Source organism: Oryx dammah, unplaced genomic scaffold, assembly GCF_014754425.2.
Source record: "Oryx dammah isolate SB20612 unplaced genomic scaffold, SCBI_Odam_1.1 HiC_scaffold_6, whole genome shotgun sequence".
Classification (NCBI taxonomy): domain Eukaryota; kingdom Metazoa; phylum Chordata; class Mammalia; order Artiodactyla; family Bovidae; genus Oryx; species Oryx dammah.
In genome coordinates, this window is record NW_024070190.1 from 28,001,833 (window position 1) to 28,018,826 (window position 16,994).

Here is a 16,994-nt window from a genome sequence, read left to right on the forward strand (position 1 = left end):
AATAGTCTAAGATTCCTTCAAAATTCTTCCCAATAAAGTACAACTGAAATTCTGCTGTACCCTTACTAACATGTATGTTTCTTTTTAAATATATAATTTTGAAGAGATTTCACTATTTCTTACAGCTCTGCCCTTATACAAAATGCATGCCCTTAAATACACTCCTTCATCACCACACATTTAAAAATCTGAACCCCAAACAGGACCAGTTCCTCTCAAACTATTATCCTCTCTCACCAGTCTTCCAAAACTTACTTTCTACTAGTCCTTCCTACTAAACAGATAGACAATACCAAAACCAGATTGATTATATTGATTATATTCTTTGCAGCCAAAGATGGAGAAGCTCTATACAGTTAGCAAAAACAAGACTGAGAGCTGACCGTGGCTCAGACCATGAACTCCTTATTGCCAAATTCAGACTTAAATTGAAGAAAGCAGGGAAAACCACTACACCATTCAGGTAAGACCTAAATCAAATCCCTTATGTTTATACGGTGGAAGTAAGAAATAGTCAAGGAATTAGATCTGATAGAGTTCCTGAAGAACTATGGACAGATGTTCATGACATTGTACAAGAGGCAGTGATCAAGACCATCCCCAAGAAAAAGAAATGCAAAAAGGCAAAATAGTTGTCTGAGGAGGCCTTACAAATAGCTGAGAAAAGAAGAGAAGCTAAAGGCAAAGGAGAAAGGTAAAATATACCCATTTGAATGCAGCGTTCCAAAGAACAGCAAGGAGAGATAAGAAAGCCTTCCTCAGTGATCAATGGAAAGAAATAGAGGAAAATAGAATGGGAAAGACTGGTGATCTCTTCAAGGAAATTAGAGATACCAAGGGAACATTTAATGCAAAGAAGGGCACAACAAAGGACAGAAATGGTATGGACCTAACAGAAGCAGAAGATATTAAGAAGAGGTGGCAAGAATACATAGAAGAACTGTACAAAAAAGATCTTCATGACCCAGATAATCATGATAGTGTGATCACTCACCTAGAGCCATACATCCTGGAATGCAAAGTCAAGTGGGCCTTAGGAAGCATCACTATGAACAAAGCTAGTGGAGGTGATAGAATTCCAGTTGAGCTCTTTCAAATCCTGAAAGATGATGCTGTGAAAGTGCTGCACTCCTTAAGGCAGCACATTCGGAAAACTCAGCAGTGGCCACAGGACTGGAAAAGGTCAATTTTCATTCTAATCCCAAAGAAAGGCAATGCCAAAGAATGCTCAAACTACCACACAATTGCACTCATCTCACATGTTACCAAAGTAATGCTCCAAATTCTCCAAGCCAGGCTTCAGCAATACGTGAACCGTGAACTTCCAGATGTTCAAGCTGGATTTAGAAAAGGCAGAGGAACCAGAGATCAAATCGCCAACATCCACTGGATCATCAAAAAAGCAAGAGAGTTGCAGAAAAACATCTACTTCTGCATGACTATGCCAAAGCCTTTGATGGTGTGGATCACAACAAACTGTGGCAAATTCTTCAAGAGATGGTAATACCAGACCACCTGACCTCCCTCCTGAGAAATCTGCATGCAAGTCAAGAGGTACAATTAGAACTGTAAATGGAAAAAAAGACTGGTTTCAAATTGGGAAAGGAGTATGTCAAGGCTGTATATTTTCACCCTGCTTATTTAACTTGTATGCACAGTACATCATGTGGAATGCTGGGCTGGATAAAACACAAGCTGGAATCAAGATTGCCAGGAGAAATATCAATAACCTCAGATATGCAGATGACACCACCCTTATGGCAGAAAGTGAAGAGGAACTAAAGAGTCTCTTGATGAAAGTGAAAGAAGAGAGTGAAAAAGTTGGCTTAAAGCTCAACAATTCAGAAAACTAAGATCATGGCATCCAGCCCCATCACTTCACGGCAAATAGATGGGGAAACAATGAAAACAGTGAGACTTTATTTTCCTGGGCTCCAAAATCACTGCAGATCGTGATTGCAGCCATGAAATTAAAGGATCTTGCTCCTTGGAAGAAAAGCTATGACCAACCTAGACAACCTATTAAAAAGCAGAGACATTATTTTACCAACAAAGGTTCATCTAGTCAAAGCTATGGTTTTTCTGGTAGTCGTGTATGGATGTGAGAGTTGGACTCTAAAGAAAGCTGAGCACAGAAGAATCGATGCTTTTGAACTGTGGTGTTGGAGAAGACTCTTGAGAGTCCCTTGGATTGCAAGAAGATCAAATCAGTGAATCCTAAGGGAAATCAGCCCTGATTGTTCATTGGAAGGACTGATGTTGAAGCTGAAACTTCAATACTTTGGCCACCTGATGCAAAAGATTGACTCATTGGAAAAGATGCTGATGCTGGGAAAGATTGAAGGTGGGAGGAGAAGGGGATGACAGAGGATGAGATGGTTGGATGGCATCACTGACACAATGGACATGAGTTTGAGTTAGCTCTGGGAGCTGGTGATAGTCAGGGAAGCCTGGTGTGCTGCAGTCCATGGGGTTTCAAAGAGTCGGACACGACTGAGTGAGTGAACTGAACTGAGTCCTCCCTACCTTTTATTTCTTTCCTTCCTCCCTTTCTTCTTCCCTCCCTCCTTGTACATTGATTCAGGTGGGTGCTAGTGAGAGCTTATATTATAACTGAGAGAAAAGCTATATATATGAAAACATCATTTAAAATGTTTAGAAAACAATACTCAAGAATGAGAGCATGCAAAATTTAAAATGAAGAGCAAAAATAAAATGAGTTTAGTAAAATGGGTAAGATCAAAAAAGACTCCCTAAAGAGGACTTTGGATTAGGTATTTCAAAGCTGATAGTTTAGAAGTAGAGAGAAATAAGAATAGCATTTTCACTTTGGACTCCATCAAAGACCAAAGTCATGGACCTTATGGAACTTTCTCTTGAGACTGTATATAAGCTCCCTAAACTTTCATGGGAAGGCCTCTTTCTCCAAGATGTGACTCTGAAGCAAACAGGAAGATCTTACAACACAGAGGAGGAGCCAGCGAAATACAGCCCATGGGTTTAATTTGGCCTGCTGCATGTTTTTGTAAATAAAGTTTTATTATAACACAGCATTGCCCATTCATTTACAAACTGTTCATTACTGCTGCTGCTGCTGCTAAGTCACTTCAGTTGTGTCCGACTCTTTGCGACCCCATAGATGGCAGCCCACCAGGCTCCCCTGTCCCTGGGATTCTCCAGGCAAGAACACTGGAGTGGGTTGCCATTTCCTTCTCCAATGCATGAAAGTGAAAAGTGAAAGTGAAGTCGCTCAGTCATGTCTGACTCTTCGCGACCCCATGGACTGCAGCCTACCAGGCTCCTCTGTTCATTACTACTTATGCACTATAATAGAAGAGTTGAATAGTTGCAACAGAGGCCACATGACTTTCAAAGCATACGGTATTTAATATCCAGCCCTTTACAGACAAGTTGGTTAACCCCTGGGCTAGACCACTCAACGTCTTTTCATTTTTCTTGGCTCTTGTTACCCTCAATGAAGGGAGACCCTGGCTATAGGGTACCCAATGGGGTAAAGTTTAATATAGCATGAAGGGACCACTAATGCTTACCAGACATCTATTATGCACCCCAGAGTATAATATTATCTCTCCAAAAATGTAATTGTTTTCTTTTCATACTATGCTCAAACCCCTAGATACTCACCTATATCTCTTGTAGTCTTCCTCATCCTTTTCCAGGCTGACGAGCTCATTGGGACATGCCACATTCCCCAGGAGGCTGAGGTACTCCAGAGCTGGTGTCACTTCTGCCAGGTGATCAAGCAGATACTCCAAGTCAGTGATGTGACAAAGGTTAAGGGTCTTGGTCCAGAAAGACAACAGGCTTAGCAAGGGACATCGACCATAACTGACAGGCACAGCCTAGCAGTGGATGAACCCCATCTGCTCCCAGGACATGACATGGATAGGGGCTGAAATCAACTTGCTGTGGGTGTCTGACATGGTTAGTTTTTCACTCCCACTGGGGACACAGCTCAACGTTTAATGAAAGCAAGAAATTACTTCCAAAGGTCTCATCAGAAATAACACAGTTTCTCCTTTGGGGGTAGTCCATCGTTAAAACCTGGGAATAGCGTGGATGCAAACTGGGATTGGCCTCCTCTATGATCTGAGAGCCTGTTGTGGAGCTAGGCGTTGCTCAGTGGCCTCACTGGTGGCAATAAGACACTATATTGGGTGAAAAGGAGTACAAAGCTAAGAAAAGATGAACAGAACAGGTGTAGGCCATGAATAGAGGCCGTGACTACTAGGAGCCTACCAGTGAAAAGAGTTAGCTAACATTATATCAGCAGACAGAATGGGGCCCTTACCAGGAAATGACAGTAGAGCATACAGGGGCTAAATACCTGATGGTAGATGCCACTGGTAAGAATCAAAGAGTTGGGGCACCATTTCCAGGAAAAGAAGGTCAGATGAAATAAAAGGGCTGCCCTTACTCTGTGAGGATGCTCCCTAACCTGGGGGTGTTATCCCAATTTTCTCATACTTCAGTTTGTCAACTGAACTCCAAATCCAACCAACATCTGAGTCCAGTCCCTAACATATCTGCCAGAGGATCACCACAGGGAAGTTTAAACTAGCTCTAACAACCATAAGAGAGAGTTTTTATTCCCCCCGAGACTGAATTCCCACACAGTGACTCAAATTTAGCTAGTTGGGGAAGTCACAAAGAATAAGCAATTCCTCTCTTCCCTGTGATGGCCTTTCAGATGGTTGAGGCTCACATATCTCCCTTCAACTTTATATTCTCTAAACTAAGTGCCTTCGAGCACTATTCATACATATGCTATGTAAAGATCATATGGAAGAACAGCACTAGACTGGGACGGAGCAAGAGCAACACAATGGAAGGGAAAGCTCACAAGCAAGAGAGGGGAAATCTCGTTAAAGAGGGTCTGAGCATCCTCATAGGTTGTGGGTGTCTACTGGCCAACATCATCATTTCCTAAACAAAGACGGGACACTGTGCAACCAAGTTATTGATCTTTCAAATCTTCAACAAATGATATCCAGGAATGACCACACAGGATCACTGGAATGAGGATGATAGATTAGAAGCATACGGAGAAGATGAGTGAGAAGGTCCTACCAAGGAGGTAAGCTTGAAAGGTAAGTGACCAGGAGTCAAAACTTTAATGAATTTCATCACTCAAGACAAAACACACTTAATACTTCTTAAAGTTCAGTCACCACACTCTTTAAGAAAATTATCTAAATAAAACTAATTAAAATGACAATGAACAATTTCAGGGAAAACTTGCCTTTTCCAGCAAGTACTATCTTTGGATGTTTCACAGTCATTACATTAAACAAAGAAAAGGAAAAACAAGGAGTCCTGCCAGTACTCTCCTACGAGTGCTGCCCTTCAACCCAGGCAAAAGCATCTCAGAGACCCCTGTGCTTTGGAGTGTCTTCCTCAAAAATTTCTCAGTCTTAGTCCAGTACTCAGGATGGGCCAGCGCCAGCAGCATCACTCAGGGAGGATACTCCATGCCTCAACTTGGACCTGCATACACCTCAGCCCAAGTCCTGGTTTCTCCCCTTCAGGGTTCTCTCCAACCTTCTTGCCCACATATGGTACCCATTGGATATGCCAAAGAACAACAGGACTCATACCCATTAGGCTTTCCAGAAGCCTCAAGCCAGGTCCTAGTACAAGGGGGGCATCCAGACAAGCTGAACATTCTTACTGGCCAGCACTGTATTTCTGTAAAACTCCAAGAAAGTGGGCCGCTAAAAAGGCACTGATGTGTTGCTCTAAAGTGATTCAAAGTATTTATGTGGACAATGGCCCTGGAGAATCCATGGGAAGCCCTTTCTACTATGGACAACAAAGTCCACATCAAACCTATTTCTCTCTTAGAGACAAGTTACTTAAACTTTCATCTTTTTTTCATCTACTGCACAAAGGTAAGAATGTGAAGAAATGGAACTCAAAACTGGCAAGATCTCCAAGGTAGAGAAACATTAGACAACTGAGTTGGCTTGAAGTCCCCATCATTCCTCAACATTTGGTAATTAGCAATGGGAAGGCTTGCATTCTACCATCCAGGGAAGTGGTGGTGGTGGTTTAGTCGCTAAGTCATGTCCGACTCTTGCGATCCCATGGACAGTAGCCTGTAAGGCTCCTCTGTCCATGGGATTCTCCAGGCAAGAATACTGGAGTGGGTTTCCATGTCCTCCTCCAGAGGATCTTTCCAAACCAGGGATCGAACCCAGGTCTCCCACATTGCAGGGGGATTCTTTACCATCTGAGCCACCTGTAAAACTTAAATAATGAAGTTATAAGGGAATTTGCAGGAAAAAATAGAAAAAGTTCTCATACATAGTATAAAAAAGATTGTTTTCTAAATATTTCAATGTATGGTATCTGTCAACTTAAAAAATTTTATTTGCTTCGACACATTTTTTATTCCAAATACACATTCATCTCCATACCTAATTTTGTGTTTGTAATTATACAGTCTTTGCCTTTAAGAGAGCCTCTTCAAATTATGTAAGCGTCACACTTCACAAAATCTGGATCTGCCTCGTAGCAGGAGGCTGTGGAAATGGAAATTCATTTGAATGTCTTGATCATGGGAATTTCTTGGGCAAAGGGTCTGCAGGCTTCAAGAAGCTTCAGCCATTCTGCGCCAGTGAATCCAAGAGGACTCATTGGAGTCTCAGATTCTGCCTCCTTTAGGATATTTTGTGTAGCAGAAGCAAATTCTTCTTCCTGAGCCTTCCAACTACCTGCTAAGTAATCATTTGGGCCAGGCAAGGTGGTCCCCTTGAATCCACACTGGTGAGGGATCACTTGCACCTACCCCATGGATGCTCTGGACAAGAACAATATCATTACGTTGACACCACCACTGGAGACTGAAATGTGAGAAGTTTCCATTGGTGTCTTCATCTCCTGGGTCAATAAGGACGAGCACAGCCTTGTCTGGCCTGACTGTGCACTTGGGATGGAACCTGTCACGTTCCTTCTGTCAAGTTGCAGAGAAAATTAACGGGAGACAATCAGCCGAGGGAACTTGGTGTCTCCAGCTAACCAATACTACCTTAGTGAAGACACTGTCAAGGATTCTCCTAAGGGTGATTGTTTTTCTTCTCTCCTTTTAAAATGTGAAGCTATCTGGCACAGTTTCAACTCTCTCCAGCTGGGTTCTCAGCACACACCTGGTTTCCCTCATCAAGTCTTCTCCAGAGTCCTTGCCATTTAGACTTTTCTCAGTGCTGTCTACAGAAAGTTGCCATTGCAGAGCCCAGCTGTCATGGCTAGGTTTGCCAAGGGAGATTTTCTGCAGAGGGACCAAGATCAAAGCCACATCTTGCCTTGAAAGTTTGGAGCCCGAGGGAGGAGAGGAATCTCATAGTGTCATGTTGGGTTGCACAGGTCTGAAGCTGTTTCCCAGGTGAGAGTGGGCACATCTCTCCCTCTGTGTTCAACTCCAGGTCAAAGGGCAGCACCTATGACTCCTGGGGGTATTTCAATTAGAGCTTATCCTGATAGAAGATTTTCAAATGCTGAACAGCCCACATGACATATTTGATTCACACACACACAGGTGTCTGAAAGATTATCACATCCAGATAACAACTAAGGAAACTTGCAGTCAAAGATCACACAATGACAAAAAGGCAGAGTCTATATTCAGACCTAGGTCCTACAAAATGACAGTTCTAGGGGCCACAAAGAGAGGAATTTAAAAAATAAAAACATGAGGAGTCTTCTGTGCTTTTGTAGAATATCACCAGGTGCTGTCATCCGGTTGTATCCATACCTCAGTTACTTTCAATATGGGATCATGCATTTAAGGCATCAAAGCCTTGGCTAACAGTAAAATGTGCAAGGAACTTGTAAAGGTTCAAGGTGTTAAAGTGATTTCCCATATATATTATGCCAGCACTATCTCTCAACAATACTCTCGGATGTATAATACTCAATGTACAGGTAAAGAAAATGAAGCTTCTGACAAGATACAGCCCCTTCTTCAAGATGACACAGTAAATTCTATGGGAACTCCAGTCTGGCCTCCTAACTCCACTCACTGGTCTCCTAACCACAGCCCAGCCATGTAACATGGAGCACTATTCTTTCTTCCTGTTGGCGCCACAGTTCACAGCTATCTCTTCCTGCATGTGCTGAAGCCAACAGAGAATCAGAAAATAATGAAATGGAGTGTGACTTAAAAGGAAGTCAGCTTATCACTTTTCCTCTACCCACCCCCAAAGGCAAGTGGGAGAGAATCATTTGGCTAACGATCTCTTCCTGACATTTCAGTTGTTTCCTTATTCGGGGCTGGGTATTTAGACATGATACAGCTGAGACTGTCCATGCTTATGGGTGAGTGGGTAAGTGAGAGAGAGGGGGAGAATATGAGTGCTGGAAGAGGAAGCCAACACCATGGCTAGTGACAACGGCCACTAGACAAAGAGAAGAGATAAGCAATGAACAGGAGATGAAGAGCTAAACTGAGATAACCTGGTCTACCAGAACAGGAGCCAAAAGCTGAGGGCTGAACAGAAATGGAACAAAGGGCTGAGAGGGCAAGGAGGAAGCATGCAGTGGGCAAGGGAGGCATTGGTGACTCTAGAAGAAATGTGCCAAATACTTGGTTTGGGTTCTGGAATCCCCCTCATATTTGTTCTACAGTTGATACGTGGCTTGCTTTGGCCATGGGGCAGCAATATCTATGATGCAAACAGAGTTTGAAAAGTAGTTGCACATTGAGCTTTGCTCTTGGGGCATCGCTCCCACATGCAGAGGCCTGTGCTAGCCTGTTGGAGACATGGAGTTCCACTACCAACCAATACCAACCTCCAGACATACAAGCAAGGCAATCTCAGATCATCCAGCCCTAGCAGAGCCTCCAAACAACTGTGGCTGCCTGAGTGACCCACGGAAGATGAGCAGAACCACCCAGTTGAGCCCCCTGCCCAAATAGTTGACATACAGAATTATAAACAAAAAAAATATTGGTTTTTGTAAGACTCTAAGTTTTGGAGTGGGTTATTGTGCAGCAAAGCTAATGGACAGAGCCAAAGTTTAAGGTGTTTCATGGAGTAGCATCATGGCACCTCATAACTGCTGTAGAGCCGGGGTATTCAAACAAGCAGGTGGGAGAGTCAGTGGCTGGAAAGACAGAGGATGGCACATAGTGTTCCTGCTGCTTTTTCCTGTCTTTCATTTTTTGACTTCTTGGTCAAGTGTACAAGGTAAGGAAGCCAACCTTTGGGGTCATACCAGTAGACCAGAGGAGAAAGAAGACACACTCCATCATGAAAAAGCCAACTGTTGTTTTTTTTAAATATACTGGCAATAAAGCACTTACAAGAGTACAGTGATATCACTGGCTATCTCTGCAGCTACACATTGCCTTCTGCTGCAGCTCCTTCCACACCATCAACATTGATCCCTCAGCATTATTGCCACAGACCAGAGACGCTGGAACAGGGAAAGGACTGAACTAAGGGAAAACAAGAAGCCTGTTATCTCTGGTGATAGCCACACTGAGAAGAAAACCATCAGCCAGTCTATCTTATCACTTTAACAATGAAAAACATTCTGCACAACAAAGGAATCCACCAACAAAATAAAAAGGTAACTCACTGAATGGGAGAAAATAATTACAAATACTATTTCATGACAGGCTAATATCTAAACTATAAAAAGAACCCATATAACTCAATAGCAAAAAAAAAAAAAAAATTACAATTACAAAATGGACAGAAGATCTGAAAAGACATTTTTCCAAAGAAGACATGCAGATGACCAACGGGTACATGAAAAGATGATCAACATCATTGATCATTAGAGAAATGCAAATCAAAACCACCCTGTGATTTCACCTTGTGCCTGTTAGAATGGCTACTATCAAAAAGATAAGAAACGATGACTGCTGGTGAGGATGTGAAGAAAGGGAACCCTTGAACACTGATGACGGGAATGTAAACCGGTGTAGCCACTGTGGAAAACAGTATGGATGCTTCTCAAAAAAATTAAACATAAGACTAGCATTTGATCCAGGATTCCACTCCTGGATATTTATCCAAAGAAAGCAAAAACACGAACTTGAAAAGATACATGTAGTCCCATGCTCACTGCAGGATTATTTACAATAGCTGAGACATGGAAACAACGTTGAGTGTCTATCAGTGGATGAATGGGTAAAGAAAGTGTGATACATACACACACACAAAACACAATATTATTCAGCCAGAAAAAGAATAAAATCTTGCTATATGTAACAACATGGGTGGACCTCAAGAACTTTTTTACGCTGAGTGAAATAAGTCAGAGAAAGACAAATGTTGTATGATCTCTCTTATATGTGGAATCTAAAACAACAATAGCATTAAGACCAACCTCATACATAAAAAGAAGAGATCGGTGGTTGCCAGAAGAGGGAGTGGAGGGTGGGAGAAATGGTGAAATCTGTTGGTTGCTGTTGTTTTTAGTTTAAATAAATTAAGTGAATGAATGAATGAATTCTAATGTGAATCCCTGCACATTTTCAACATATTCTAAACCAGGTTATGAAAATGAATCCTCTAAAATGAGAGATAATAATGCTTAGTAAATTCACATGAAACATGAATCTTAGTAGAATCTAACCTATTTAATCTAACCAGGTAATCTGTCAACCATCCATACTTGCTCAATATCTCTTCGACTGCTAGTGATAATAGAAAAAAGCAATACTATAACCTATGAATATTAAACACACAGGTATCCAAAAAAATACGTTCCAATAGTTATACAAATCAGTGATTGAGCAAAAAAATCACCCACTAATTCATCTGCAGATTGTCATGATATGAAATGACATTCTCTCAGAGTGGGTGTGCCCTTCTTTTAATTGTGTTGCTCAAGCTGGTGCTAAAATGAGTTTGCATGTCTCGGTATGTATCAACTAATACTACAGAGAAGTGGCCAGGAAGTGTGTTGAGTTAGAAGAGGAATTGAGTTTGGGATTAGCATTTGCTGTACAATCTTTGTGGCTTCATCTGTGAGCTGTTAGGGAAGCCCTTCTCACTGCACCATTTCTTATATTGCTTTCTTGACAATATCCCAGGGCAGAGGCAGCTGGTTTTATAGTCACACAAAAATCTGCTTTGCATATGTCATCATTGTACTTTGATTCCAACACACACAAAAAATTTTCATACATTCCTCTTTGTCAGTTTTTCTAACAGGCAGGTGAAAGCTGTAAAATCACACGTACAAAAAAAGGAAAAAAAAAAACGAAACACGGGCTTTTAGAAGATTAGCTGTGTGGCCATGGTAAACGTAATTAAACTGACACATGAACCCCAAGTCCAACAACTCCAACACTCTACAGTAATGTGGGACACAGAATATGAGCATGGGGTCCATAGGAGGAAACATATCATTCAAATTCTAGTCGAATTATCCTTTTATTCTTAAGTAATTTGAGAATATCAAGCAGTTGATCATCTCAAATGGCCAAGGAAGCTATAAGACACTATAATTATTTGAAAAATTATTTTCAATAATTTTTATTCAATTCTTTGCTAATATTTGCAACAACCAGGAAATTTGGTTGACTAAAGGATAGGAGAGGAAAAAATAATCCATGAATATTTCATTATGATAAGGACTGATATTTACTTATAAGCCTTCTCATTCTTCTAAGAAAATACCAATAATGGCCACAAACAGCATATTTTACTGAATATTAACTTATAACTTAACATATAAGCAGTGATTAATAAATAATTTTGCAAATCATTCTGACAGCTGACATAAACATATATGCCAATCTTAACATATATAACTCTGAGCTGGAAGAAGCACAAGCTGGAATCAAGATTGCTGGGAGAAATATCAATAACCTAAGATATGCAGATGACACCACCCTTATGGCAGAAAGTGAAGAGGAACTAAAAGCCTCTTGATGAAAGTGAAAGAGGAGAGTGAAAAAGTTGGCTTAAAGCTCAATTTAAGATTATGGCATCTGGTCCCATCACTTCATGGGAAATAGATGGGGAAACAGTGTCAGACTTTATTTTTGGGGGCTCCAAAATCACTGCAGATGGTGACTGCAGCCATGAAATTAAAAGACGCTTACTCCTTGGAAGGAAATTTATGACCAACCTAGATAGCATACTGAAAAGCAGAGACATTACTTTGCCAAAAAAGGTCCGTCTAGTCAAGGCTATAGTTTTTCCAGTGGTCATGTATGGATGTGAGAGTTGGACTGTGAAGAAGGCTGAGCACCAAAGAATTGATGCTTTTGAACTGTGGTGTTGGAGAAGACTCTTGAGAGTCCCTTGGACTGCAAGGAGATCCAACCAGTCCATTCTAAAGGAGATCAGTCCTGGGATTTCTTTGGAAGGACTGATGCTAAAGCTGAAACTCCAGTACTTTGGCCACCTCATGTGAAGAGTTGACTCACTGGAAAAGACTCTGATGCTGGAAGGGATTGGGGGCAGGAGGAGAAGGGGAAAACAGAGGATGAGGTGGCTGGATGGCATCGCCAACTCGATGGACATAAGTTTAAATGAACTCTGGGAGTTGGTGATAGACAGGGAGGCCTGGCGCGCTGCAATTCATGGGGTCGCAAAGAGTCGGACACGACTAAGAGACTGAACTAAACTGAACATATACATCTAGCTTTATTTCATACTTTGTGGGAAAATGCCCCATCCTGTTTCTAACTTACCATGTGAACACAAACATGTGATTAAACCACTTCAGGTCTCAAACACTCCATCAGTAAACCAAGGTGATTGGATTTCAAGTCTGAGGCAACATAGTCAAGTGGAAAGAACTCTGGATCTGGCCTCAGTTGAGACTGAATCCAGGGCCTGGTATCTTGTTAAACATCTGGCTGTGGGCCTGTACTTCAATTCTTTGCTAATCTAGGTAAATGGAGAAACCACACCCTTCTCAAAGGGTTTGCAAGAATGAAACCAAATACACTTAAAAGTTACCAAGCACAGTCCCTCATCCATAGGAGTGCTCAATAAAGAACAGCTAGCTGATCATAACAATTCCTTCATCCCACAATCATTTATTAAACTTCAACTTTGTACCAGACATTATTCTAGGTGTGAAGGAAACAAGCAGTAACAAAGCTGAAAAAACAGCCTGCTTCAGCACACTGGCACTGTGCGGGCATAGAGGTCTACAGCTCTGCTGGGAGGAGCTGTGCGCCTCACACTGCATAACCCTGTGATTCATTTCTCAGCCTCATTACAGAATCCAGAGCAATGGACCCCTCTGAAGGATCACCCCAGGCTGCTGGATCCTCACCACCTTAAGGAAAAACCACACACTGGAACGGCTCTCCTTGGCCCTTCTCATCATCCCAGTACTGTAAACACCACGGTGGCCAGAGCTGGACCTGGGCTTCACACTTAGCCTCCACCTGAGCCCCTTTCCCCTCTCTGGTCAGAAGTGTTCCGCAAGTCTGCCCCAGAGCCTTCCAGAAACCTCCGTGGAGGCTGACGTTGCTTGGCCGCACTACCCTCTGCTTCCCACCAGAGGTCGCCCTCCCACACAAGCCCAAGCAAACAGAAGCCGGCTTTGCCTTCTCGGCAGCAGTGACATTATTTTCTTTCTCTATTTTTATCTATTAAAAAGATTTCTTCACAGCCATAACTTAGATCTCTACACTAAAATGGAGCAACAGGAAGATATAATGGTGCATTTCATTTATGAATGACCTATAATAAATTACTCTGAAGTGTCCCGAGTGCCAGGAGACAGAACGCTTTGTCTGCCCACGGACTGTATTTCACCTACTTTAATTTAGCTGACACATAAAACTCATTTGACATTTCACAGGTATTTGTGTGGGGGGGATGGCCTGCGGGAGGGGACCACTGCGGGGCCAGACAGGGAGTGGGGGCAGGGGCAGAGACAAGGATATTTGGTTCTTGTTGAGGGTTAAGGTGTGGAGCCTGGGTAGCCCTGGCAACACGAGGTCATCGCCGAGCAGATTGTTGTCCAAGATGAGTTCCTCCAGGCTCCCGAACGCGCTCAGTCCTTCCAGTGACCTGCAATGACAAAGGCAACAGGAAAAATGATCCTGCACTAAATCAGGGAGGCCATTATGAGCCGAAATAAATATTTTAACCTTCCCTTTCAGGACTGGGAATAGTTTGGGCTTGGTGCCTGTCAGCAAAGTGAATGACAAGAATTAGTAGAGGGAGCCGGGGCGGGGGCGGCGGGGGAGAAGGGGCCGCTGGCACTCACCGCATCCTTCACGCATTGCCAACATGAAGGATGAGGGTCACTTACTGAGTAGCCAGGATCCAAAACAAAGGGCTTCAGATACGGCCTGCAGGATAAATTTGTCAATGTCTTGTGGCTTCAGGCACCCAGCCTCGGCTGACCCTAACCTCCATTCCCAAGATAAATAACTCTGTCACAGTTCACCTTCATTCCCTGGACACAAATTTAAGTTGTCATCCATCATTTCTGCCCAGAAATATCATACCCTCTTACAATAATAAATATAACTTCAAGTATCATTTCTTAGCTGTTCTCTGCGCAGTCCTAGGAAACGGCAGGGAAGGCTTCCTTTCTCTGCATTCACCGCCTTTGACTTTCCCCCTACCTCTGATTTTTTTTTTTTTTCTTTACTAATCACTTAATTTGCTTCTGCTCAGTGTCCCAGTGGCTACCTCAAAAGGCAAGACACCTGAGGAAGCACACAATCACTCCAGTCCGAGGGGCCGTTTCTTTTTCTTTCATCATTTCTTTTTGTTAGGCAGGGGTAGGTTAAGAAGGGGGTTGAGGGAATTTCTGCCTCAAGGCTCCCTGCTTGATGTTTATTGTTTTAATTTATGGATAGTGGATTTCTCACTTTAGTTTTTGAAAAAAAAAAAAAGCACTGAATCCAACAATAGAGATGTGGAGGCAGTAAAGAAAACAGACATCTGAAGGAATGAAGTACCCAGCTCAGGGCTAAAAAAGTATCAGAAAGGGGAAAACCACCCTGGTAATAGGCATAGCTGAAAGTTAATTCGCAAGGTTAGGGGTGCATGAGGTGCCGGCAGCAAGGGGCAGTTGTGTGCATGTGCCTGGCCGGTGCACACTGACGGTGATTACAGAAAGCCGCCCAGTGGAGGGACTCACAGGGCCAGGCCACATGCTCCCAGCTCGTTCACCTGCCAGACCCAAGAGCTGTGCTGAGCTTGCAGAGGCTGACAGCTGAGCTATGACAGTGGCTTGCATGGGATCTCTGGCTATCCTATAAAATGTAACCAATCGGGGAGATGTTGTCTACACTATTTATGCATTTACTGATAGCGCTTCCATTACAGACCCCCTTGCTTGCCTATGCTATGCCTAGACCTGTGGTTTGAGTGTGAACTTGAGTACCAGACCTTTCTCGTGACATTCATCCAAAAGGACTCCAAAATTAAGAGGCAATACTTGGGAGGTGAGAGAAGCAATTCAACCCCCAGACTTCACTGGGCCCAGAGCGCCACCAGCAGCTCCGTTCCTGCCCCAAACCTCCAGGTGGCCCTAGCCAGGGCCTAGCATCTAGACAACACCAAATCCCCGTAACTGACACTATATACTCCACAGCGGGGGGTATAGGTGGGGGTGTACTGCATACATCTGGGGTCAAGGGTCAACAGAGTCATCAAGTTCCATTTCCTCCTCCTCTTCTCTCTTCTTCCTCATGTTTCAGGAAGGCATGCAGTCAGGAAGACCTGGTATTTTACCTCTGTCCCATCATTTACTTGCAGCCTGAATTTGGGCGTCTCAATAAGCCCCATGAGCTCCCTTCATCTATGTTGCCTGTAGCTAGTTGAATCTTATGGAGAATAAGTGAGAGAGGAGTAACAACTTACTAGCAAATACTGGTTTCAATCTTTTCCTTCCTCCTTTCATTCGCTGATTTTTCTGGAAGCCCTGACCTTTGGTCAGGGATCCTGATGCAGGGGACATGCAGAGAAACAGATGTGCAAAGGTGTGTAGTAAGGGTGGCTTCTCATGGAAATGCCAACCTTTCCTGAAGTCCCTTCCTCCTTGGGGGTTAATGAGTGCTGATGCCAAAGTGCTTTTCAGAACTAGCCCCTGTTTATCTCTACGGGAGTTGAGGCCACCTCCACATCAGGGCACCTAACAGACGGGTAATAAGTCCTTGTGCTCAAACATCAGCTGGACTCTGGTCAAAGGCACGTCCAAATACACCCCATCCTGGAGTAGTGCAAATATAATGCTCTTATCAGGAGAATCAGCAAATGGTTGGCAACTGGCAAGCCGAAGAAAGCTCCTTTCCAAGAGTGCTTCAGGGGAGGCATAAAACAAAACGACACAGCATGGTGAGGACAAAGCCTGAAACACTGGGAGTGCCGCAGAGATGCCTTTCCCTCTGGGGGGTGGGCGCTGGGGCAGAACTCAAAACAGGAGGAAGACTTCAGAGAGCAGTTCAGAAGCTCAGGCTCAAATCCCCTGTCACTTGCCTGGTTCGAGATCCCATTTTGCCATGCCATGTGATTAGCTGCTCATTTAAAAGGGAGCCTTGTTACATGGCGGGGGGCGGGGGGCAGGGGGTGCATATTAATAAATCCCTATCTTCATGTCAACAGGGTGATGTGCACTTGGTGATTTAATCAGCTAAATTCAGAGCTGAAGGACTGGGGACAGGAGGCAAAGAGCGTAATGAAAGGTAAAACTGGAGAGGACAGGATTTCTGGAGCTTGATTGGCATGTGGAAGGCAATAAACAGATGCTTAGAGGATGCCTTTTTCACTTTAAATTTTTTTTTTTACTTTTGTGTTGTTGTTGTTGACATTTTCCTGGAAGAAGGGGGAAGAAATTATGTGGGTCAATCTTTTAGCTCATAGCCCTCTATACAAGATGCCTGCAAAGAGATGCATGCTATCAAATAAAATGATGAGGCAAAAAAGGCTCTAAGGGTCCACACAAATCTATGCTGTTCAAGGGACAGCTATGGTACAAGGAAAAGATGGCAGGACCAAAAGATCTCTGTTATAACCTTGTATATGGACAGC

General features: G+C 43.1%; 1 protein-coding gene across 1 annotated transcript in view; it reads right to left on the reverse strand.

Moving 5' to 3' along the window:
• Nucleotides 1–16,994, reverse strand: part of LRMDA (leucine rich melanocyte differentiation associated) — a 1,143,538-nt gene that overhangs the window by 496,807 nt on the left and 629,737 nt on the right. The window contains exons 3-4 of the mRNA XM_040242346.1: nucleotides 13,892–14,018; nucleotides 3,646–3,785 (exon numbers count right to left, since the gene is read on the reverse strand). Coding sequence (XP_040098280.1) covers nucleotides 3,646–3,785; nucleotides 13,892–14,018 — 267 coding nt within the window. The remainder of the gene's footprint in view (nucleotides 1–3,645; nucleotides 3,786–13,891; nucleotides 14,019–16,994) is intronic.